Here is a 26,386-nt window from a genome sequence, read left to right on the forward strand (position 1 = left end):
CTGTTTAATTCTATAATTTACATGCTTAACATTTCAGGCTAAACATTTCACTTGTAGTTAAAGCTTATGAAAATCACCTAGAGACTTGCACAATATTTCTTCAGAGGATTAAAGGTGTCTATGCCCTTGTCACAAGCGCACTGTTGAATGTCAAGAACAGTGACAGATTTACCCCAGCTTTTTTGTAGGGATGCTATTTAAAGACAACTTAAATCTATAAAGATCAGTATGGCATCATGCTTCATGTTTTCCGACAGCGAAACATTATTCCTGCACCGCTTCCATTCTCATGACTATTTCATCAGAGCATGCAGTATTAACCAGAGTTACATAACTCTAATCAAGAGAGTAAGTGAAGCTTCCCAAAACTGCCATGCAGCAGCACTGAGTTCTCGTGAAACTTTAATTAAAGCGTAAGGTGCCCAGTTGATTCATCTGTTCATAGAAGGTGCTATTTTGAGTAAAAGTCTCCCACACACAGTGCAGGAAAAAGATAAAGAAATAAATGAGAATAAAAAGATAAATGAAATATTTGCATAAAGATTTGTGGATAATGGAAGTATTTTCTAAATCCTATTTTTCTTTTTCATAGATAGATGATGAAAATCAACGTAATAGTCAGAAGTGTTCATTTCCTTTCAGATATTACTTTACAGCTAAATTGCATCTCATATGTTGCACTTGGCTGGTGTTTGTAGCAAACAGCTAATTAGCTACGCAATGCTTTGTTATCCATAGTGGTATACACGACTTTGAAGTTATTCTCTAGTACAACAGCATTAGAAACCATCTATAACAGGGATTTCCAACATGTCGCTCCACTTCTGAGTAGCTTGCATAAAGGTTCATAGAATAGGGACAAAAATTAAACTGACTAAATAAAATTGTTTAAATTTCATCCCAATAAAATTCACAAACACCCAACCCTGGTGTTATACCAACATCTGACTCCCCGGAGCAATAATACTCCTCTGCATGTCCGTGCATCACACAGTTCAATAATAGCTGGTCATCATTTCATTTAACCCACAGTTAGAACCAAGACCGTGTATAGAAATGTCATATAAATTTAAATCTATAAGCACAAATTGAAGTAGTGTGGATAAAGGATAAAGAAAACACATGGAAGATTCAATCGACTTTGAAGCTGCATGGGATTAGACAGTGTTAGGAATAAAGCTACCATGCTGATAAGTCTAGTCAGCAAAGCTGTTGTGTTAAATCAATTAACTCGACTCATCAATTAACATGCTATTTAAGGGAATTTAAAATGATTTATTGCAAAATATAACTGTTCGATTTTTGACATTTCTTAAAGCTTTACACAGCAATAGATTATTCAGCTGGTTTGGTTTATGTAAATAAGCTATGTAAATAAATCTTACTAATAATATAACACGAGTAGCTCTTGGCCATATTTACTGTTTACTGTTGTAAAAGTAGCTCTCAGAGGAAAAAGGTTGGTGACAGCTTCCTGCTGTAATAATGAGGATCGCTGACATCTGCATGTACACACTCCAAGACAATTGATGGTTTAAATATCTACATCAGCATGCACACATACAATAATTGGCACAGTTTGTTATATACACTATATTGTGAAAAGTATGTGGACACCTGACCATACGTGTATATGGGTCTTCCAAAACTGTTGCCACAAAGCTAAGAAACACACAATTATAGAGAAATATCCTGTGCAATAAACAAGGTCTATGTAGACACGGTCTATCAAGGTGACCTCAACCCCACTGAATTGGGATGAAGTGGAAAACCCTACACCAGGTCTCGTCACCGAACATCTGTATTTGACCCCACTAATGTTCATGTGTCTGAATGGACAAATCCACACAATCTAGCACAAAGCCTTCCTTTGGCTTGTACAACAGGAAGTGGTGGATCAACTCTATGGTTTTAGAATAATGTGTTCAGAGTGGGGATCATTTCCGCCTCTCAACTCCAAGGTCCCCAGCTGGGCTCAAGTTACTGTCTTTACAGAGTCTCTGCATATCCTCCGTGCATGAGTTTCTTCTGGGTTCTCCACTCCCCCCCACCTCCCAAATACATACCTGCAGATGGGTGTGTGCTAAATTGCCCTAGGTGCTGTGTGCGTGCACTTTGGATGGGTTAAATGCAGAGAACGAATTCAGAGTATGGGTCACCATACTTAGCTGTATGTCACGTCACATCACGTCAAGTCAATTAAACATAAATTTCATTTTATGCATTATTATGTGCATATATCATGTATAATCCTTATTCAATATATTACAAAGTATTGTGCTCTAAGTAGCTTTGCCAACTATTAACAACATGTGTATCTATCTTTTGACACATGAGTATACAAAGGAGTATACATTCAGCAGTCTTTCTCTCCTTATCTCTCTTAGTCACTGTTTTCCATTACCTGGATTCTATTAAAAGCCACACCAAGGGAATATGTGAACATCCCCTGAAAGCAACTCTAACAGGAAAAAATAGTAGCGAGAATGCTTGGCTGTTCTTAGCCATTCTTAATGCACACAGTCTCCAAACAGCATTACACAGTGGATGTAACATCACAGATGTTTCCGTCTCATTACCCTCCACGTCCTCTTGTTGAACATTGTCCAAGATTAATGTGGGCATCTTTTAGATGTCTCATTTCAGCAGAAATGGAGGACAGGGTGTGTAATATTGTGAATCATCATTTTAATGTGCTAACTCAAGAGCACAAAATAATGCTTCATTGGTAGTTTTGCACATGTGCAATACTAAAAAAGTGTAAAAACTTATTTTATGTACACTAGGGACATTAAGAGTCCCTTAGGGCATCTTTTGCACGGGTGTGCTTATATAATTGGCTTCAAGAGGCAAATGTAATTTGTTCTTTGATCTTGTTTAGTTATTTGTAAATGAGGCAAAGTTTCTCAGCATCGCTTATCCCATGGAGACATAAATATAACTAAAGACTTTCTCATATCTCAACGTACAATCTGTCCATCCAACCATACCAATGACTTTTCCTATCTAAGAGATATTTAATTGCTGGCATATGCAATAACATTCAGATCCATCCATTGTGGTAGTCTGTTGCCAATGACTTCATCTAAGAAAGAAAATATAAAAAAAGATGGATGGTTGTCATTTTTAAGCAGATGAAACTGCTAAAAATGCTGAAAGTAGGATTAACAAAAAAGTAACCACATGAATATAGTTTAACTATATGTAACATATATAATTATTTGTATGAATATAATTAGAAAAGTTGGTTTTGTGCCAACATACTGCTTATCTGTCATACCGGCTTATATACATTTTACTTACAGGGCCTTTCATAAGTATTCACCACCTTCTCCACCACTCTCTGTCTCTATCTATTGGACATTTGGCCCCTTATATATTTTGTCAATTATTCTTATTATACTATGTCAAATTGGATGGAGATGATTTTTGAACAGGGGGACACGGTGGCTTAGTGGGTAGCACGTTCGCCTCACACCTCCAGGGTCGTGGTTCGATTCCCGCCTCCGTCTTGTGTGTGCAGAGTTTGCATGTTCTCCCCGTGCCTCGGGGGTTTCCTCCGGGTACTCCGGTTTCCTCCCCCGGTCCAAAGACATGCATGGCAACTGGCAAATGGCAACTGATTGCATTAGAGGGCGGCACGGTGGCTTAGTGGGTAGCACCGTTCGCCTCACACCTCCAGGGTCAGGGTTTGATTCCCGCCTCCGCCTTGTGCGTGTGGAGTTTCCATGTTCTCTCCGTGCCTCGGGGGGTTTCCTCCGGGTACTCCGGTTTCCTCCCCCGGTCCAAAGACATGCATGGTAGGTTTATTGGCATCTCTGGAAAATTGTCCGTAGTGTGTGAGTGAATGAGAGTGTGTGTGTACCCTGTGATGGGTTGGCACGCCGTCCAGGGTGTATCCTGCCTTGATGCCCGATGAAGCCTGAGGCACTGGCTCCTCATGACCCGAGAAGTTCGGATAAAGCGGTAGAAAATGAATGAATGAATGAATGAATGAATGAATGACCAAAAAGTGGACCAACACTCTTTTACAAGCGTGACCTTAACAAATATAAAGGAATCCCGGCATCTTTGATTGTGACACTCTCCATACTAACATACTGTACAGGTACTTTCTACTCTGAGCATGAAGTGCCAGGTAAAGCCTAGAGGTAAATTCAAATAATTGTTCCACCTTGGATGAAGTGAACAGAGACCTGTCAGCTAGAGTCAGTGTCACAGGAAGGGGAAAGAGTCTTAGTCACTGTGTATTATCATTTTCTCAGGTAGCCGCTCGACAGATGTGTGTGGGCAGCATAAAGTCTTTGCTTGGATGGAGCCCACGGCCATTCTCTATCTTTTGGCAGTACACACTTTGGTGTGCTGCCATACAGGCTACAGAGAAAGCGTAGGGTTCGCATCTGGCTCCCTGATGTGCCAATCTATCACACTGATATGCAATGTATATGCTCAGATATACAGTAGCAGCTCATCTGAGGAGTTTCAGAAATGTCACAGGATTACATACATGAAACTTTTCTAACATTTGTGGAAGGCAAGAATCTATGATAACTAGGGTACGAAGAAGTCACGTGTATGATCGTGTCAAGTTGCTTTGCAGAATAGAAAGCAGGAAGGATGTTAATAAAAGACGTCTGTTGGTTTCAAATTGTCTCTCTTTATCCACAGAAAGAAAGAAAAGAACATGACCTTGTACATTCTCAGCAAGACCTCTGAATAGTTTGAATGTTTTCAACAGCCACAAACAATTAATCCACATGTCTCTAAAGCAATGTTTACCAAGTTCAGTGACTGTGCCAATAACCTCAGATTGACCACACTGATTTCCCCGCCTCTCCTTCCTTACACACAAACACACACAGGCACACACAAACCCCACATCACAGAGCCAGTTATGATCTCAACTTCTCCACTGTGTTGTAACTTTAACTCCCTCCTGCTGTTTTCTTCCCTCTCATTTCACCCTATAAATCAGTGCTATTCTTAACTGCACTTAAATGCAAGGTTGCATGGCATGGCATGCATGGATACTGAGATTAAGATTTCTTCATCACAGGACAACATGCCTTGTTTCTCACTTTTGCTACATGCACTGATAGAACACTGACCTCGGATCAGCATGTATTACTCAGTAGAGACAGAAGCATTCTCATTTTTTCTTCCAAATCCTCCCTTCTGGCACAGATTCAGCCACAGCTGGCCGTTGCTCCTCCTGTTATTTCTCAAGCTAGGGGAAACATGTCTGCAGTTCTTCAAGAAAAAGGTGTTCCATCTTTGATATAATACAGACTATATGATCCACCATAATTGAGGTCATTGCTGTTGTTGTTGTGGTAAATATCAAATTAAGGGAGGTTTTGTTGCTGTTTAAATGGTTCATACAGCTCTGTTGTTTGAGCAATAAAAAGACCAAGAGCTCAGATTATTTATGTTAGCAAGTAGGTCTTATAATGTGAGGTAATACACGCACATACTTACTTCACACCGTCTATTAGTCCGCATGCATTTTGACTGCAAAAAATGGCTGAATTAGTCAAATATGTCTCTTACAGAGAGACCTGCTCTGTGACTCTGTGGGTATGTGCACCTTCAATAAAAAGACAGAAACACTACATGGTTACAGGGCTACTCCGCAGTACCCACCCTGACACCACAGACTTATTAAGCACCCGGTCGAGATGAAAAGAACCTGTGATGCTTCGCCTGCTACAACACTGTGTGCCTTCATTAGTATGGTCCCAGAGGATCCTGTTGTGCCAAGGTTCTTCCATATGAGGAAGAGACATCAGGCTGCCTTTTTGACTATTATTCTCAAGAGGGCACAGAGAGAGTGTTACTATATTGCCATATTTCTATTACATATCACGATAAATTTTTACCAAACCTTCAATAGCTTTTCCCTAAAAATAAAAAAAATTATATCATGTGACCCGACATACACACATGAACATACATCAGTAATTCATTCGTAATTAACATAACTTTAGTAGACTGCATAAAGGAATGAATATTAATCATCATGGGGTGAAACAAGTAGGTCATATTACAAGAAATACTCAGACAAATGGTGAAAAGACACCACTGAGTTCTTCCTGGAAACTAATAACTTTCCATGGAAAATTTTTCATTTTAAAAGAACTCCCTAGAAACAACTTTAGCACTCCAGTTATAGCTAAAAGCTCCCTAAAGTGATGCTTGTACTAGAAAAGTGTAAACAAATGATAAGCAATATACACTTCGGATATCCAATATCATGTCTGGAATCCATGTAACGTTAACATGATATAAAATGTAAATATGATAAGTACAATTTAGTTTTTTAAGACATTCTGTTTGTATTAAGGGTAATTTCTATTTTTTAAAAGGGTAAAATAACAAAGGAAATTTATTTCACACCTCACCATAAACCATAAGCTCTAGAGCCTCAGTCCACAGTATAGAGCACAGACATCCTGTCCTGTGGCATTTGAGGAGAGGGACAATAACCTATACTTTGGCCTGCCCCCCCACACTGCCTGGCAAATTATTCATACCTTTAACATTTAAAAACAGTTTAATGCCCCAATGGGGTAAATCCTTTCAAAAATAACAACTTGTATTTTGTGGTTCATGTTAAGTTTTTTGTTAAGATTTGGAAGAAGAAATTCATCTTGATCTGTTGCTTTAAATATGAAGCCAAGTCTGTATTAACAATTTACACACACCGATAAGACAAATAATTTTGAAGCCTAAAATAAAATAGCTCTGTATTCATTTTTTGAAATAAAGGTGGAAAACAAAATCTCTGCGAGTCTTATCATGGAGTTTCATTTCAAATATAAACATAAACAATAGTTCTATAGATCGATTATGGTCAGCTCCTGTGCTTTTTCAGGGGTCGTGTGGAGGGTCGGAGGTCATCAGCCCCATGGGCGAAAACACAGTTTTTGCTGGACAGCGGGCATCCATCAGGGTGGTGAGTGTGGAACCAGCAGAGTCGTGTTTTTAATGCTCCTGAGATTTGGGATTTGTGCTTCAGATCCGTCTGGGAGGCTTGAGTGAGCCAGTCTCGTATGTGAACCTGTCCACCTTCCACTGGGAAGAAGAAAAAAAACACAGTGTGAACTCAACTGAAACAGTGTTACATTACAGGCCAGAAATATTTACACTTGACTAAGAAATGCATTTTTCTTCAAAATGGCTTGTGCTTATGTCTTCTCTCTCACAAAAAAAGCATTAAAAAGCATTCAGCATTAAAGCCTATGACAGTTGGACTAGTTTTACATGAGTGATGTCATTTTACAATGGATTTTTGTTTCTAATGGATTTTTGTCCTGTATGAAATGGTCGTGTCATGTATGCATCTAGACAGAATACACCATAATTGACTTTCTATAAAACAACCAGAAGATATAACCACAAGCAATATATAGAGAGGACTATTTAGTGATTGATGTCCTGTGGGAAAAGAGGGATTGTGCTTTATCATTAATATACAGACATAAGATGACACCTTTACTCTTTTCAATCAATTCTCACCAAAACCAAATTAAATTCAATTATCTGGGATTAAAACAAGTGATTCTTCTCTGGGTTTTAGGTTTTGTGATATGGAGCACTACAGACAATATGTCATTATGTGACCTACAAATCATCAGGTAAACTACAACAATGACTCATAATAAAGGTCAGAACAATCAGTTTGTATTAAAATGAAGTGTTTGTAGCACATATTTAGTGAACTGTAGTGTGACCACGGAGACATTCCCGTGTCTGGAAAGCTTGTCAGAACAATACTACGTTTTAATTATTTACTGTGTGGATATCTACTCACATTTAATACAGCTTTAAGTGAATTAAACCTTCAGGAGCAGTTTATATCTTATGCTTCATTCAAAAGATCTGTTAGCACTACAAAAAACCTATAGAAAGATAGAAATAAACAAGGCAAGCAGGTTCCTTTTAGTGAGAATATTCCTGTAAAAGTTAGATATTCAATTTCTTGCCAAATCGAATTTGTCTTTTTATTATGCTATAACCGAGACACTGAATTCCATTTTATCGTCTTCCAGACAGATATTTTTATGAATTTGAAGAAGAGCTGGATGCTTTGTATCAGTCCGCTCAAACTTCAGATTTCAGAGCCAACTTATCAGTTCTGACAAAATTTTTTAAAGGAATTATTCTTCAACTATTATCCAATTAATGAATTTATTCCCTCCGATAAGCCTCGGTTTAATACGTTTGCAGACAAAAGAAACGTCTTTCAACATAGAAAATTGCCAAATACCCCGGAACACTTGGTGGTTGTTTTTCAGCAGCGTCTGTAGTCCTCCACACTCTTTCTTCAGTGTCTGTAACGTGGACTTGTCCAGGAGCTCAGCTACCTCACGGACAGACAGTGAGCCTGACGGATGGATAGATGGGTGGAAAACAGATGAACCATTTCATGATTTATGAAATCACCTGTACTTTACAGCATTTCCTGGCATGTGCTTTACTTATGTGAATTAAATATGTGAATTAGATGTCCATGCTTTTCAGTGCTGGCTTGTAATGTAGCCGTAGACATTTCAGACAGTTCTTTCGTGTAAACATTTTACAGCTTAAAATGGAGAGAATTCCGGACAAAGTGCACTGGGGAAGTTATTTAATGCATCATTTTGACTTAAATGGCTTTAATGTTTTAAAAAAATTTAGCCTTACACAAGCTGATTTCTGGAATAATTTGTACTGACAAGCAAACCCTGATATCTGAATTTAGTACAAGGGCAGATGGAGATTCTCTAATGGCCCTAATAGATGTTACAAACAAGGTGAGTTTCCGGTCTGAGCTGAAGACTTGTAACCATAGTAACGAGGCCCACTCATTAAGTTGAAGAGACTGTTGTACTGCAGAATTCTCTTCCACAGCGATTGGCCAAGCCAACTGTTAACAGCAGGAACCCCAAGGCTTCTTAATGTGACATACTGGATGTCAGTGGGGAATCCGAAATAGCGTCCTAGTAGTGTCTCTGTGGTCGAATGACATGCACGACTCTTCTATAATGATGCCCACGAGGCCAGCACACCTACTGGGTTTGTATGACATTTCACTGAAACTTGCTTTTTAGAACAAAACCCTGTTTGGACATGTTATGTGATGTTTTGGCAAGCCGAAATACCAAACTAACAGAAGGAAGGATAAGGACAAGGTACGAATGTGATATGAATATGATGGATTGCTGTATACACTGCATAATTTAAACTAGGAGACGATGTCCTAGAATTCCTGACGCCAGACATCACAAATGCAGTGCTAATACAATATCAATAGCCCATTTAGAGCTGCCCTTTAGAGCGCACGCTACAAATGGGGATTTATGGCTGGGTGGAGCGAGAAGCTGAAAGGAGTCTCACTGTTTGTGTTTATGTTCACATAATGCCATTCTCCTTTAAACCATGGCTTCAGGTTACATATCTGGATATCCAACGTATAAGCTAATGTATCTGTATTAACTACACGCTTCATGACACTGATCATGTGTGAATTTATTATTCAGCTGTAAATCACTGAAGAGTAAATTCAATTTTTGTTGATATTCAGCAACATTCATCAACTTGCCATTAACACTATATGTTTTGCACATAGGAATTAACCCAGACAGGTAAAATGCACTGTGCAGCTCTTTTATGATGGCTAATGGTAGCAATATAAACCACATAATTCAAGATAAACTGATAAACTGATTTTACAGCACATAATGCTGACAATTCACAGCTCCAAATTCACCGTTTGATCCTGAGCTCAGGTTACTGTCTGTGTGGATGGATACACACCGAAACGGCCAAAATGTGTTTGTCCGTAAAGCTTTTAAATGGGGTTCACTAGTTAGAGCACTTAGTGCACACTGTAACTGAATAGACAGGGTGATGGAGTGCATTTGAGCAGGATGTCCAAGACTAGGGGACTGACTAAAATAAATAAAATTTTAGTATAACTTTCAGTCCTCCAGGTCACTTTAAACGTCAGCTCTAGTAAACCACTACTGACTAGATTGTGTTATACTGTTGAAAAACCTATTCATCTGATAGACTTCATGATTATGAAATGGAACTCATGAAACCCTTCATATAAAATGCCTTGTACAATAAGTATTGTAATCCTGGCTTTTTTTTTCCTTCCATAATCTTCATTTTCATAATAAGGCTTCTATCATTGTGCACTTGTGCTTTTAAGCCATTAACTACGACTTTGTATGGCATTCATTCGCTGCCTTACATGATCAATTGAATACATGTTCAAGAAGATAAAATATTCCACCTCCTCATATAGCCATCCCAATTAGCACAGCTCCTTAACCAATGCAGTCATTACCTTTTAAACCTCTGTACACTTACAGGAAAAGAAATGCCACATGCTCATCTTACCTCCAGCATTCCATCGAATTCTCTCCTTTCCAATCTTGTCCTCTTCCTCCTCCTCTGTTTTTCCTCCGGCGAGTCCCAACAAAGCCATCGCTACCTTCAGGACAACACCATCTACAAAGTCTCTAGGGAGAGCTGCACAGTTTCTGACGGTCTCGATCTTCTCCCTCGGCTGAAATCCTTTTCCCCAGTCGCATGCTGCTTTGGCCATCTCCTGTCCATCTCCATGATGATGAGATCCACTGTGTATTTTCTGGCCAACAACTGTTGAGATTAAGGCCTGACGTCCGCTTATGTAGTCTGTTCTTTTCACGTCTGCAAACTCTTCTTCAACCTGCTCATAACTCCTACTCTTCCCAATTAGGCAGACCTGCAAAAAAAAAAAACCCAAAAAAACATGACGCAACACTTTGAGATTTTGGGCTCTGGTTTCCAGCCAGTGCTGTTTGTCTTGCCACAGTAAGTTACACACTTTAAGCACCACCAATGTAGTCTGGTACACAGTCTTATGATAGTCTGGTACACAAGCACACAGATTCAAATTCTGGCCTGTATAAAAAAAGAAAACAAAATAAAACACTCCCAGAAGAAAAAGAAAAAGGTTAGAAAACCCCCATGCATGTATGACTCAGATGGATGATGAATAATGTAGTTTCTCAATACAGACAGGTATTCTTTAAAAACTGCTGCTGTTCCTCCTGGTATTTTCACGCACAACAGTCTCTAGAGTTTACAACACAGAATGGTACTAAAAAAGCTTTTGTAGATGGAAAGGTCATAGTAGAATGTCCTGAGGGGTTTGAGCTGATAGGATGGCTCAAATAACCACTGATCAGAAAACCCTCTCAAAACATAAAAAATGTAGAGATTTGAGGTGGATGGGCTACAATATCAGATGACCACAGTTGGTTCCGCATCAAGTCAGAACAGAACAGTGATACTGAGGTTATAGTGGGCACAGGCTCTGCAAAACTGGCCAGTTAATGATCAGTACTTCTGCTGTAATACCCCATCTGCTTCTGAGTTCCATGCATTGCGTGTTTTAAGATGCTGTGCTTTGAATTTGCACAGCTCAGCTTAAGCCATTCTGATCATAGGATGTTTTTTGTTTTTCATACCATTCTGTGTAAATTCTAGAGACTGGTAGGTGTCAAAATCCCAGCGGTTTCTGAAACGCAGACCAGTTGGCATGCCATATGACTGAGATCACGACAATTCACGATTTTTTCCCACATTCTGATGTTTGATATAAACATACTGAATAACTGATGCTGTGGCATCATGATTACTTCCATCAAGCTGCTGCAGCACAACTGGATGACTGAATAATTAAATGGATGTATGGGAGAGCAGGCGTTCCTATTAAAGAGGCCGGTGAGTGTATACACTTTCAGATATGTTCTCTAAGACAGTATGATACAAACTGTATGATAAAATCCAGTGTTCAAGAAAACACTGAATTTTTTCATTAGTAATATTCACAAAGATTTGGTCTTTCTTTGTACAGAACAATACCTGAAGTGTTTTAATGGCTTCAAACCACAAACCACAAAATCAATTCAGTTAATTTCAGTCATTATGATCTAGTCACAGGTGTGTGTGTCTGTATCTATCAGTGATTATACACACAACACCTTCAAACATGCTTCACTTATTCAGATTTTGGAACTGAAACTAAGTGAAGAATGAAGTAACTAAAAATGAAGGTTTCTCTTTACCCGCTTGGTGGAGGGAATCCTCAGACAATCTTCATCTGTTTGGAAGCCACATGATGTGCTGACCTCACTGATAAAGTCTATGTACTCCCTGTATTGAGACTTCTTACACTGTCTGCGCTGGTATTTTCCACAGAAGTCGAAGAAGCAGCAAGGCAGCACAAAGTAGCGGCAGTGATAGGACGATCTATGCATAGAAAATTGTGGGGACATGACATTATTCATCAGTTCTCTGAATAATATCTCAAAGTACTGAAAACTTTTGGTTTTTTATAGTTGAGCTGTCCTCTTTGCCAAGAAAAACATTTGTTATTGCAAATCTGAGTGGGATTTTTTGTGTGTAAAAAGTATATGGTGCAAAAATTCCTAAGTCGCAATCCTTCAAGATGCATTTAGCTCAACAGAGGTCAAGCACAAACCTACAAAACAGAGAAAAATATATTGCAACTGAAAGAATGGTTAAAGAAAAAGATAAATCTGCTCAAACTGTTTTGAATTGGGTTCCCTGTATTCTGCCAAGTTTCAAACAACAACAGCCACCATAGGACTGAACGCGCTAAGCTAAAGATCTCCACCTAGTGTCTAATTCACTCAAAGCTAAAAGAAGTTTTTTTCACATATTCCAACGCTGCTTTTCCCTTTTCCCCACAAACCGCTGTGGATTACCTCATAATGACCTTCCCATTGACATTAAGGGCATTTAGAAGTGATTCCCCCATGATGACAATTGTGTGTTTTTTTTTTAACCCGAATGAGGTTCTGAAATCCAGAGACTGAGCTTGACAAGAATCTTAAACAAACACTAAAGGAGCAGCAATAAGTGCTCAAACCCCTTCAGAGTCATTTAGTAGAGATCAGGTGGCACTTCAACATTCATACTAAATTGGCAGCTGATGACTTGCCTGGCTGCTATAACGGGGATCCATGGCGTGAGCTCATCTGAATGGTTTCCAATCAGCCAGTCCGTCTCAGGGAAGAGGAACTGGGCGCTGGGCGTGATTGCCTTTTCCTGAAATAGACGAGAGTGACCGGTGCATTTCATTATCAGCAGCTAAAGGTGTAATGACACCGAGTGTCACTCGTCTCATGCTGAAAATGGAAAAAGAAGAAGCTGATGTGCTTCAATGATCACAGTTTCACACTGTAGAGATTCATATGGTGAAAAGGTGCAACAATTTTTTTGTAAAACTGGTGCATTAAAGTTTCATACTGTGTTTATAATGAGCGCTATTAAATATAGAAATCTGCATGATTTTTTCCATAAAAAGTGCTAAATATATGGCGTAGTCTTACAGAGGTCTAACATGAAATTAAACTCCTACTTCTGATCTACTGCACTTCTCACCTATTTCCTGATCATCGTACAGACACAGAAATGTAAAAATATCAAGACGGTTACATTTCTTTTACACAGTATTACATTTCTTTTACACAGTATTACATTTACGCCCTTATATATTTTATTAAAATTTGTTTGCAACTAAGCAACTAAAGGTTAAGGGCTTTGCTAAAGAGCCTAGAAATAGACGCTTGATGGATTCAAACTCATGATCTTAACTCATGATCTAGACCTTCACTACTAAGCTACCACATCTCTGACACTGATCTTTAAGTCTCACAGTCTAAAATGCAGCAGTGCATCAACTAAAAAAAAACCTTGCTTATACAATGTCAATCATTTAACTAACTGAAGCGCAAAACCACTTTCATGGCCATTCTAATTTTCCTCCCAGCATGTCTCAATGCTGATGTACACACCATGTGTTTTAGTAATGTTTTAGCACCACAGGGACACCACTGGTACATGGGTGCTCACCATAAAAGCTGTAAATAACCCACAACACTGAATAACCTCTGTGCTTCCTTTCAAGGAAAACATTATAAACAATCCAGCTGGGTCTTGTTTTTCTAATAAGGTGAATACATTACAAAAAATAGTTGCTCAAAAACAGAGAGATTTACATATTTAAGGTCTGGCCCTGGAAACCTACAAAAAAAATCAATCATCTTAGAGAAGGAAATATTTAATATTAAGCTTTTAAAATCTGGAATAGGATGTTCAACAAGCACATAAAATTGGTCACGTGTCCACATACTTTTGGTTATATAGTGTATCTCTAAAGTTTACACAATTACCAAATTATTTTATATGAAAATATTTAATATTTAATTTGATGAATTATAATTTGTGCATACCTGCGTGTCGTTAAAACAACACCCTTCGTATCAGTTTGCTGGACCTACTAAATAATTCCAAATAATAAGCTTGGATGCGTGTGGGTTTGTGGGGATTTGGTATAAAGAAACCATGTCAAGGGCAAGAAAATGAATGGAAATTTAAAAGCATCTTATTTAATACCTCACTGAATTATTTAGTTAGTACAGCAAACTAATAGGAAGACTTATGTTTACAGCACAATGTGAATGTCTCATGTTAAACACATTCCCTATATACTGTATGCTAATATTGCATTCATGATATGAACCATATTGCCTGAGTGGCAAGGTTAGGATTTTATAAATGATTTCAAGAATATCTCAAGGCCAGATAGATATAATGGAAGTACTAAAAGGTCTGTCCTTTAGCTAAAAATATGTTTTGCTCTCTAAGCTTTAAAGACATTCTGTTGCTTAGTTCTCTCTCCCCTTTGAGAATGAGTCATGTCCCTTTCTCATCACTGAAGGACTCTGTTCTAACAACCGTTCTGATTAGGTCAAGACTAATCATTGCCTTCTCCCAGCATCTACCGTGAGTTTATCTGTCTTTGTTACTGAAAGCTTTAAAATCAGAGCCATTGCTTTGGTAGCGGAGCTTACTAACCTTTACTTTTAGTAAATGTGTGTGAATCTTTTCACAGGCCAAACCAAACTGTGAAAAAACAAATGGTACATATACACATATATACAAATGGTACATGTTTGTGTGTGTGTGTGTGTGCGCGTGTGTGTGTGTGTGCGTGTGTGTGCGTGTAAATGGCAGCCTTAAACCCTTCTGATTCAGAGCCAGGACAGAAATGATAAATCCTACATCATCTACAACAAGCTTTCTTACTGAGGAAGTCTCCCAGACATTCTTTGTCCTAACTGAATGGACTTATGTGTCTTAATGTATGCCATTAACATGAAACTCAGAAAAATGGTTGTTAGATTTATATGTACAAATTAAATAAATAGGCTTAAATGTAATCCATATATAAAATAACAGTAACCCACACCAGACAATGATCAATCTTCGGTCACATTACTGAGCCAACTTATTTGTAAATTGATAGAAACTCATGAGCTTTCATAAGATACAAATGTTTTTCTGGACTAAATTTTCTAAACGGATTGTCGTATTTCTTGTGCAATTTATCAAAAAAAAAAAAAAAAAAAAAATTGCTGAATCTATGCTGGTTTAAGTCTCTTACCTCTAAATGTGTATTGGGTCCATACATGTCCCAGATCTTTCGCTTGCGAATGTCAATTCCCTTTCCAGGATGCTGTAAAACAAAAAAAGTCTGTGACTGAACTCACTGTCAAAATCAGTGACTAATCAGCCCACGCACACCAAGGTTACTATGTATAATTACATTTCAGCATCAGAGTGTGAACACATGTGGGAGACTGCGAAGGGTTCAGATTTCTAATCGGGCGTATGATTAAAAAGGGGAAAGAAAAGCTAGGTGGTTTCATTATCATCTTTACCTGGCTTCTACCGTGTCATTGATTTGAATGCTGAATGAATATTGGTAGATTAGCTGATCTCATTAGGAAAGGTCATACCCAGACTGGATTGAGGGCACATGGTGCATGGTTTAATAATTTGACACCGCAACAAATGAAAAAATACCAGTGAAGACATACCCCTTCGTTGTTTAATATGTGGACAAGAAGGCCATTTCCACAACCCAGGTCCACAAAAGACTGATTGGATGTTATTCCTCGTTCAGCTCGCTCTTCAGCCCATAAAACCTGCACAGTAACATTAAATCCAGGTTGAATTCCTTTTCACACTCCTGTTGGAGTGTTAAACAAAAATAAACAAAGTTATACTTACAAGAAGATATGTAGCAATGGCAACGTCCTCAAAGACAAATTTCTCAGGATCGGTAACTTCAGGCCAAACCTACAACGTGGTTATATTAACTGCAAACTCATTCTTCATTTACAGTTTTGCCCTTTGCTACATTGCAATCAATCAGAAGTAAACCTATAAACAATTTCCAGCAGTAAACTGTACAAAATATTTGTAGAATAAGTAGATAACCAAATCTATGTAATGTAATGTAAAAATTAAAAACCGATCAGCATTACTTTACCTTGACAATCTCTTTATATTTGTTTTTCAGCTGCTGGTAGACTAAGCTGTACTTCTCAACAGAAATGAGAGACAGAGTACTCTTGAACTCGGTGGCTTTGCTGTCTGTGGCCCAGCGTGCTAGTTTAGGGAGAAGCTCTGACGTCAGCCAGGTGAGTTTGGGGTAGGCGACGCCGTCACTATACCACTGATCAGGTCTCAGGACATGAAGAGACAGTATCCTAAACAAGACAGGAATATACACTCAACAGTATAATAATAATAACAACAGTGCAGACACATCACATACTAACACTGCTGCAGGATACATGACATGAAAATCAGTGGTGTTTGCATGATGCTGATGGTGACATTCTGGGAGACATAACATGCATATGAACTTACATTTCATCAGTTCTTTAATCTTTAGTTTTTACATATAAATACAGATATATGTTTCTATGATGTTTTTAAATAATACACACAAGATGGATGAAACATACTGATGCCAATTTTGTAATCCTAAATAGTAGTAACATTATCATAAGCATTAAATACACATGTACTGATAATTATAGCATTTTTGGGAATCCTTTTAATAATTGTGCCTGCTCTCTGCAAACTCAACTTTAAAGATTATAAAACAAACAGAAAACACAGATTGGCGAAAAACATCAGTGGATGTCCATTTAGATCCAGTCGGGCCTTACCATTATGTCCCAAATGGACCATAAATAGATGTCATTTTAAAATGGTTAAAATAGTTGTTAAATGGTTGTGAAAGACAATTCAATGGCTACTCTGAAAAAATCGATTTTCGAAATGCCAACTAATCAAAACAAGAAAAAAAATCCATAAGAGGTAGATAAAAAAGGACTAATCTCAGGCAAAAGGATACAAAACTGTTGCTCATGGGTGTTACATCCTCTAACTGTTAATGAAATCTATTAGCAAGCTGCAGAATGCTCACCCTGACAGACTGTTTGTTATTGCCAGAGATTTCAACCATACCAAGCTTAAATTGGTGCTCCCTAATTTTCATTTATATGCAGACAAGAGGGCAAAACTGCTGGATCTTGTTTACACAAACATCTTTGTCATGTACTGCTTGAAGCCCTGCCTCCAACTCGGCTACTGTAATGCTAATTCTCGCATACAGACAATTCTCATTTCTAACTCCTAACACATTTCTGAACCAGGTGAAAACCTGGCCAACAGGACCCACCTCTGCTCTTCAGGACTGTATAGAGTGCACTGACTGGCACATGTTCAGGGAAGCTGCAAACAATGGTGATTCCATCAACTTGTAGGAGTAAATGGCAGCAGTGACCATCTACAACGGAAACAGTAAAACGAGGACGTGACCGTCTCTAAGATCATCACCACATGCTACAACCACAAGCCATGGCGGCCTGCAGAGTCTAGAGACAACGCTTTCAGGGCAGGTGACAAGACAGCCTTAAGAACAGCAAGGACACTTTGCCAGGAATGTTGTCTGGACCAGCAGACTTCTGTGGGTTAACTCAGCACAGAGTTCTCCTCACATTGGCCATGGTTAGAGAGAGCACCTGTTCGTTGGGAGGATGAGTGAGCTTCCTCGCCGCCACATAGTCCGGGATCCCTAACCGATCGTAGAAGCTGTTCAGCACATCTGGAAAGAAGACATCACTGTCACAGGCAGGTGAAGTGGTCCTGTAGAAGGATGCCCTGCCACATGTGCTGGGTGTTACAGCAGTGGCTGTGAATTCTTTGGGCATGTGCACACGGTGCCTCTCTGGTGGCTTGGGGCAGGTTGCATTTAAATTTGTGTGTTTGTTTGTTTTACATTAAATTAAACATATGACCAAGACACTTCAAAAGCTTAACTCTAACGTCAGAAAAGTCAACTTGTATCTTCACATGCAAAACGACGTGCAAGGCGTGTTCCTGACATGGCTCCTATGCGGGCAATGACATGCATAAAATGTCTGCTGATCAAAAAATATTTCAAATCCAGTCTGGCATCTGACCATGAAACTGACACTCTGAATCAGCACATTCTAAGTAATATAAAAGGAACCCAGCTGTAATGCACTAAAGATGGAAGTGCATCTTTCTCATTACACGGTTAAGTTTCATTTAAATAAACTTTTCTCCCATTTCAGATATTGTGTTTCTGTCTCAACCTTATTAATGTAGTCTGAGAAGACACTCACCAATCATCTGTCTTTTCCTGAAGCTGGATCTGATAAATATTATTGTCCTTCATAATGATTTGGCCTTCACTGTTTTCTTCAGTTGGGAGAAACGTCACTGTTTGTCCAGCCAAATCTTTGGATAAGAATGTTTAAAATTACTTTCTTACTAAATAATTAAACAAACAAAACCACACTTAGTCTCATGTCTCACCTTTGACAATGATCTCCTTGTACATCTTTGGCCCGTTGCTCTGTAGACCTACTTTAGGGATGATGGTTCTTTCTCCTACACTCCAGGTCTGGTGGTCTGTGGTCACGGTGTGCGCGTGCAGGAAACTTAGGACTCCCGGTAAAGCCCGCAGATTGACACCGGTGAGGCTGCAGAGACAGGGCTCGAGCTCCTCACTGCTCACATCCCTGTATTCGGTCTCTGTCGCTCCGCACAGCCGCTTATTCACTACATGAGGCTTCTTTATCCAAACATCAACCGCAGACCAGAAGCCTTCGGGTCTGCATTTTACCCCGAGGTTCATCTCAGAGAGGACGCGTTTATCTAAACACAACATTACTTACTGGAAGACTACAAAAGTCACTTGTGACTGTAGTTCGTGTTTACTGGTAGCTAGCAGCAAATAGATTTTTCAAAGTAAAAGTCCTTGTTCAAACCCAGTCTGTGGAGTTTATGTAAATGTATATTAAAATAATATATATATTAAGCAGTGGCAGATCTGGACCTGGGATTCGAACTCATGACCTTCTGATCAGTAGTCCAACAGCTTAACCATCATCAAAGTACATGGTTTTAGCCAATTTGATCAGTCTTTTTAATCCAAAAACATAATATATTTACTGTCTATAAAACTACTATCTTGTCTTTCTTGGCGAAAATTTCAGTAAATAAAAAATTACAAAAAAAAAACAATAATAAATACAAGAACTTTGGGTTGCGATTTTTAAACAAAAATCCGTTCAAAATGTTTTCAATGGCCGTCTTTTATGTTGACCAGACCAAAAATGCACCAGTTCCGGTTGTTGAAGGGTTTTCAACTTTCACCCCGTCTCTTTACCTTCCTCTTCCGTTTCGGTGATATCAGGTATGGCGGATTATGTTTTATCGGGAAAGAAACGAGAAAAATAATCGCTTGTAATCTCCGCGCTTAGAGCTTCGTATACAAATAATTTGGGTCTGTACGTGTTATTTAGACTATAGAGAAGAAAACCTGTATGATATTGAGTCGGTTTTCATCTCCAGAGGCTTTTTATGTGCTCTTTATGAGCGCTAGTGAGAATGTGAGCTAATCGGCTAAAAGCCGGTGTAAAACCTCACGGCTCTTGTGATATAACTACAACTTCACTGCCTTTATGTAGTGAGATATTGATGTTTGTAGATGATATGAAACACCTGATGGTTTTTTGTTAGTTGAAATGAAAGTATAACGACGTTTGTTTTGATAAATTTGTTTGTATTTTCTTCTCCAGGTCCTAAGATGGTTCAGCGCCTGACTTACCGCCGTAGGCTGTCCTACAACACCACCTCCAACAAGACCAGACTGTGAGTGACACTCTGTTCATGTGTCTACACTGATGTAACACTGGACATGTTTATTACCTAGAGCTAAAATCTGGACATCTGATTAAGATATACCTTTATTCGTCCCACAATGGGGAAATTTCCGTGTCACAGCAGCAAAGAGTAAGAAAATGCAAATATATAAAAAGAATAGATATACAGTATATACAAAATGTATAAAAAGATGTATATTGCACATAGGTAATATTGCACGTTTTTCAAAATTTCTGTTATTGTACATGCATAAATTAGGAAGTTGTGGCCTAATGGTTTGAGAGTCTGACACCTAACCCTAAGGTTGTGGGTTCGAGTCTCAGGCCAGCCACGACTGAGGTGCCCTTGAGCAAGGCACCGAACCCCCCAACTGCTCCCTGGGTGCCACAGCCTAAATGGCTGCCCACTGCTCCGTGTGTGTGTGTTCACGGTGTGAGAACGAATTCTGAGTATGGGTCACCATACTTAGCCGTATGTCACGTCACTAGAAATACTTTATTGTTTATTATTGCAGTTAAAAACAGTAATAAGTGTGTATTATGGTGACTGGTTCACTGGGAGCAGCTTTGATTGTAAAGTCTAATAGCAGCAGGTAGAAAAGACCGCCTGTATCACTCCTTCAGACACTTAGGATGTAACAGTCTGTCACTGAAGGAGCTGCTCAGAGCTGAAACTGTTTCATACAGGGTGTGAGAGTCGTTCTCCAGCAATGATGATGGTTATGCTACCATCCTCCTTTCTCCCACCTTCTGTATAGTAGTACAATCATATCCAGGTTTAGATGATGAAATATATCAGTACTTCTACACTGAACAGGAATAAGTAGTGAATCTCGGGTTGTGCCTGAATTCAGTGTTGGTTAATGAAAAATTGTACCTCAAACAGAAGGAAACAAGTTGTGTTGGATTGACAGCATCACATCACCCTGTCATGGACCCTATGTATTTGCACTGCAGTGTGTGTATGTGAAATCTGCTGCATGTGTTATTGACCACATTGAAAACGAATTTGATTAACAATCGTTTCTTTTGCCACCAGATCCCGGACTCCTGGTAACCGGATTGTGTATCTGTACACTAAGAAGACCGGCAAAGCTCCCAAGTCAGCATGTGGAATCTGCCCCGGTAGACTGCGTGGTGTAAGTATTTTTAGATAAAGCTTGTTTGTCTAAGCACCTGAAAGATAATCAACATGTCGGGTGTATGAACAGGTTATTTATGAACTCTCATCTGCCACTCAGGTAGACTCAGACTAATGGAATCAAAATCATTATAGGTCCACTAGAGGAGTTCTGGAGCTATGGGTTAAAAATATATAATAATGGCATGGTGTCAATATCCTCTAAAATTGCATTTATTTAATCATAACATAGACTTAGTAAATGTTGGCAGTACAAGCTCAAAGAAAATTCACGTAATCAAGCATCAAAAGGTGGCAATAGCTTTTTTTTTTTTTTCCTCCCAATTTCATCTTGAGCTTCAGAGGTTGGAATGGGATTTATTTTTCTTTTCTGAAAGCGTGAACTTTTTTGACAGTCCAATCACTATTAATTTGCACCCAGCTGCTTCAGCATTGTTTACTCTGAATTAGGTTTTAAGTAAGCCTGTTGTCTTCCCTTCAATGTGCACTTGTTTTGCTACTGAACTGTCGACGCAATTATTTAGTGCTTCAACAGGTTTGAAATGTTAGTGTAATGAATGTTGCACTGTTTGGCTTCAAAACACACTCCCCTAAAATTGGCCTTTGTCTTCCCCTAATAGGAATGAAGTTCTCTTCTGTGGTCTTGTTGTTATTCTTAATGTTATGTAAAATTTAAAAAAGAATGAATAAATTTCCTTGCTAATTGTGGTCACGTTTGTTTTGAACAGATCCGTGCAGTGAGACCTCAGGTTCTTATGAGGCTCTCAAAGACCAAGAAGCATGTGAGCAGAGCCTATGGTGGTTCCATGTGTGCCAAATGTGTGCGTGACAGGTAAGAACTTAAAAATATTTTGTAGAATAATGTAGTCAAACTTTTCCCCCTTTTTTTGGGCAGGACTGGGTTTCTTTTTTTTCTTTTTCTTTTTCTTTTTTTTTTTTTTTGTTCTTGGAAAATGCCGATTTTTGTTCAGCACTATTAGAATGAGAGTATTATTTACATTTACAGCATTTGGCAGACGCCCTTATCCAGAGCCACGTACATAAGTGCTTAAATCTAACATTGGATACATTTAGATCCACCAGAACATTAATCAGACATGTGCATGTGAATTCTAGCTACGCTGATTGCACTGTACATGTACTATGAAGTTATCAGTGTTTTCACTGTCTTGATCTAAGTAGGCTATTTTTTTGCATGCAAAATGCACTGCTTGAAATTTTCTATTGAATAAATGGAAATATGATGCAATTTTATTTATTTATTTTTTCAACTTTTTTCCTGCACTGGTAGAGAAAATGTAAATTTAGACACAATATGGACACTTCTTATACATATTCTTTTGGTTATTATATCTATAATGCAATTTGTACATTGTGAAACTAACTGGCTTATTTTGTATCTTCCAGGATCAAGCGCGCTTTCCTTATTGAGGAGCAGAAGATCGTTGTCAAAGTACTGAAGGCACAGGCACAGAGTCAGAAATCTAAGTAAATGAGTGTTTGTACTTTAAAATAAATGTTGGATCAAATTTGTGTCCTGTTATGCTTTATATATTTTTTTGGTTTGGTTTATTAAAACATGCTCTGACATGAATACCACAGGTAGTTGCAAAGCTAGTTTAGCATTCATTGGCCTTTAACAATCTTTGAATGTAAATGTTTGTTTGTGTAAACCAAACAAGTCTTCTAATAGATTTAATATTTGTGTATGTTGCTTACCAGTAACATGCACAGCGTTTCTGACATGGCTCATATCCATGCAGTGATGCACACAATAGGAGCATGAAATAAATGACAACATTGAATCTAAATGGTTGCTTTTGGGTTTTCCAGGTACATACAGACCATTTAAATAAACTGCTACTTCCTTTTTGTGACCGCATTATCCTGGTTAGGGCACCGCGCGGGCACGCACATTTTTTCACACTCATTCTCACCTAGGGACAGTTTATCCTACTACTGTTTCTGGGGAGGTGGAAGATAACCAGAGAATTGAGAAGAAAACTCAGGCACAGGGAGAACGTGCAGTAATCCTTTCAATAAATTCTTACTTTAAATTTATGGTGGATAGGACATTGTATAAAATATTCTATTAATCAATAGGAATTGCAGAATGTAGATCAGCTCTGTATTAGACTTATTTTTCATCATCAAGTAAGATTGGGTGAAATGGTACTTGATATTTTACAAGTATATTATTTAATCACAAATTTATTAATTCAGCTCCGATGCTGTAATGCGTTACAGTTTCTACTGATGTATCAATAAAGGAATCAATTATTATTTTTATAGGGTATCAAACCTTTTAACCCTTTAATGGAGCTGTGATGAAAACATGCTTTTATTATAATAAAACAAGTGTTTCCCTGTTCATGAACAAGATATGAACATACCATGAACCTTGTGACAGCCAACCAGAATAGTAACAGCTATGTATTGAATTGAGATGGTTTAGAAAATGAATGTTTACTTCTGAGGGATCAGAGCAGAGTGATAATAATCACTACAAAATGGACCACAGCCAGATGTGATATTATTTTGACATTATTCGACAAAGCCGTACGGTTTCAGACGTAGCTCAAACGTTCATCAGGACAGAAGTGATTTAAAAGTACATTTCTAAGTGTAATTTAGTAGTACGTGATATAAAATAATCACGATGTTTACTGAAGGGAGTCCTTTATTGTGGCGGTTAGCTGTGTATGCTAACGCCCGGTGTGTTTGAGCTACTTCCTGTACACGTCGCTCTTACAGCGCTGCACTGACCAGACAGGAGTGTAAAGACAGGGCAAAGAATTATGGAAACTTTAATCGGCCTGCCGTTTGCTGTGTTAGAATGTCCAAATGTCAAGCTAAAGAAGCCGTCCTGGTTGCACATGCCCTCTGCTATGACCGTATATGCTGTTGTGATTGTGTCCTACTTTCTCATCACAGGAGGTGAGTAAACTAGTGTTAGCCTGCTGTGTGTCTGTAAGAGTCTCTGTGGAAACGTCCTGCAGCTCATTTCTACTATTCTCTTCATAATAATAATAATAATATTATATAATTATTTCGATGTATTTCATTGCTAAGATTCCTCGTTTACGGTTTGCACCGACGGTTATTAATGTTTAAATCAGCTAGCGTAAGTGTAGTTAGCATTTTAGCATCACATCTCTCATTTAGCTGAAATGCAGATGTCGTGTAGAGTTTCATCGAAATAGTAAAAAATAATAAGTCGATATCGAAAAACAAAAGGCAACTAAATGACCCTGAGGTGTAGTATAATTATAACTGATGTAGACTTTTATATATCACTAACATCAGCTACATACTGCTAACTGAAGGATATCAATATGTCCATTATATACTGCTACTAATAACAGTAATACATTTTGCTTGTACCCGAGGACACAAAGGTCAGTAAAAGCAGGTCGACAATGAAAATAAAAGTCTGAATATTAAAATACAAAACAAAAAAGGAAAAGGATAAAATATTTATCCATTATAAATGTATGATGTTCCTGGATAGAGTCTCACTGGACCCAGGAGCCTGTTCACTAAACACTAGTCATGAGGCTGGGTACACACACACATTTACACACACTTACACTTACCTGCATGTGTGTTTTCCCCCCAGAAGAAACCGGTGTGAATACAGAGACATTAATTTTTGTTCAGAATTGAACAAAAGCCCCGGAGCTGTGAGAGAGAAACACTACCCGCTGTGCCATCATGCAGCCTATTGTGTTAAAAATATATATTTTATTTTACTTCCAGGTATAATCTATGATGTTATTGTAGAGCCACCCAGTGTGGGTTCAATGACTGATGAACACGGTCACCAGAGGCCTGTGGCGTTTTTGGCTTACAGGTAAGTTTTATGAGCTTAAATCATGGACCTTAGTTTTCTGTTGTGAATTTGAGTCTTATGTGTATTCTGATAAATCCATTCATTGTGTTTTTGTCTGTCTCAGGGTGAATGGGCAGTATATTATGGAGGGCCTGGCTTCCAGCTTCCTCTTCACTATGGGAGGTCTCGGCTTCATCATTCTGGACCGCTCCAATGCCCCAAATATTCCTAAACTTAACCGCTTCTTGTTGCTCTTCATTGGCTTTGTGAGTGTGCTGCTGAGCTTCTTCATGGCCCGAGTGTTCATGAGGATGAAGCTGCCGTAAGTCCAAACTTTATCCTAGTGTATCAGTTTATCTTCTACATCAGTGACTCCATTAATTCAGTCTTTGTTTAAAGGATATGTGAAAATGAAATTTGGAAGTGTTTAACATTGAGGTTTATGTACAAATGCAGAATTATTTTAAAAAAGGAAAAGTTTAATTTTTTTTTATTTTAGAAAAAACACTTGGATGAGGTCATTCAAACGTTTCACATGTTACCTGGATATTACTGTTTACATTAAACCAGGACTAGATAGCACTGAATCACTGTTCACTGAAAATTACATTGTGATAGATCATTATTTTATGCATGTTCAAGCTGACTGCCTTATAATAAGTTTGTTTTTATCAGTCATAGTGAATCCTCTTAGCCAGAGGAAGTGTTCACAGTACACTACAAAAATACATTACAAAAAATAGCTTGGTTTAACCTAACATGCTGCTTAAAGCTTAGGCAAATGCTGCTGGGAATATCATGCATGTTGTTTTCTCACAAACCAACCAGAATGTATTTTGTGTAACACAAAGTGTAACACAATTATAATTGTCTTTAATGTTTTATTTGCAGTGGATATCTCATGGGTTAAATCAGCACAAGGCCTTATCATGTGGCAGGCAACACAGGCAGACACAGAAGGATGACTGCAAATGCACAGAAAATAACCTTCTGGATCAGTGTGATGATTTTGTGTGTGTGTGTGTGTTTGAGAGAGAAAGAGAGAGAGAAATGAAAAAGTGAAAGTTGTCCCTATACCCAAGGGCTTGAGTTTACAGTGTTTAGGTTCATTATATTTTGAGCAAAATGTGCATATCCTGATTTGGAAGGCAGTGGTGTATAGGAGCTCTGTGATCAGAATTGGTTTGCATATGAAGTCAATTATGTGCAAGTATAAAAAGGATTTAAGTCTGGCCTGTGGTGGGTGGGTTTTTCTACAGAAAGATAAAATTAAAGCTCTTTATACAACTCTGA

The 26,386-nt window shown here is 38.4% G+C and overlaps 3 protein-coding genes across 3 annotated transcripts; 2 read left to right on the forward strand and 1 right to left on the reverse strand.

The window, feature by feature from the left end:
- Nucleotides 1-6,534: 6,534 nt before the first annotated feature.
- trmt44 (tRNA methyltransferase 44 homolog) lies at nucleotides 6,535-19,418 on the reverse strand. The gene is made up of 11 exons (XM_027169350.2): nucleotides 18,769-19,418; nucleotides 18,576-18,690; nucleotides 16,403-16,622; nucleotides 16,141-16,209; nucleotides 15,948-16,055; nucleotides 15,512-15,583; nucleotides 13,004-13,110; nucleotides 12,105-12,288; nucleotides 10,390-10,756; nucleotides 8,270-8,386; nucleotides 6,535-7,074 (listed from the first exon to the last, which is right to left on the reverse strand). The coding sequence occupies exons 1-11, from the start codon at nucleotides 19,121-19,123 to the stop codon at nucleotides 6,854-6,856; spliced, it is 1,935 nt and encodes a 644-aa protein (XP_027025151.2). The 5' UTR covers nucleotides 19,124-19,418; the 3' UTR covers nucleotides 6,535-6,853.
- Nucleotides 19,419-19,565: 147 nt separating this feature from the next.
- Nucleotides 19,566-22,790, forward strand: rpl34 (ribosomal protein L34). Its single transcript, XM_027169352.2, has 5 exons — nucleotides 19,566-19,651; nucleotides 20,037-20,109; nucleotides 21,160-21,259; nucleotides 21,990-22,093; nucleotides 22,669-22,790. The coding sequence occupies exons 2-5, from the start codon at nucleotides 20,045-20,047 to the stop codon at nucleotides 22,751-22,753; spliced, it is 354 nt and encodes a 117-aa protein (XP_027025153.1). The 5' UTR covers nucleotides 19,566-19,651; nucleotides 20,037-20,044; the 3' UTR covers nucleotides 22,754-22,790.
- A 1,075-nt stretch (nucleotides 22,791-23,865) lies between these two features.
- On the forward strand, nucleotides 23,866-26,386 carry ostc (oligosaccharyltransferase complex subunit). Its single transcript, XM_027169351.2, has 4 exons — nucleotides 23,866-24,198; nucleotides 25,021-25,114; nucleotides 25,218-25,415; nucleotides 25,985-26,386. Exons 1-4 carry the CDS (start codon nucleotides 24,060-24,062, stop codon nucleotides 26,001-26,003), a joined length of 450 nt encoding a protein of 149 aa, XP_027025152.1. The 5' UTR covers nucleotides 23,866-24,059; the 3' UTR covers nucleotides 26,004-26,386.

This window comes from Tachysurus fulvidraco, chromosome 1 (genome assembly GCF_022655615.1).
Source record: "Tachysurus fulvidraco isolate hzauxx_2018 chromosome 1, HZAU_PFXX_2.0, whole genome shotgun sequence".
Classification (NCBI taxonomy): domain Eukaryota; kingdom Metazoa; phylum Chordata; class Actinopteri; order Siluriformes; family Bagridae; genus Tachysurus; species Tachysurus fulvidraco.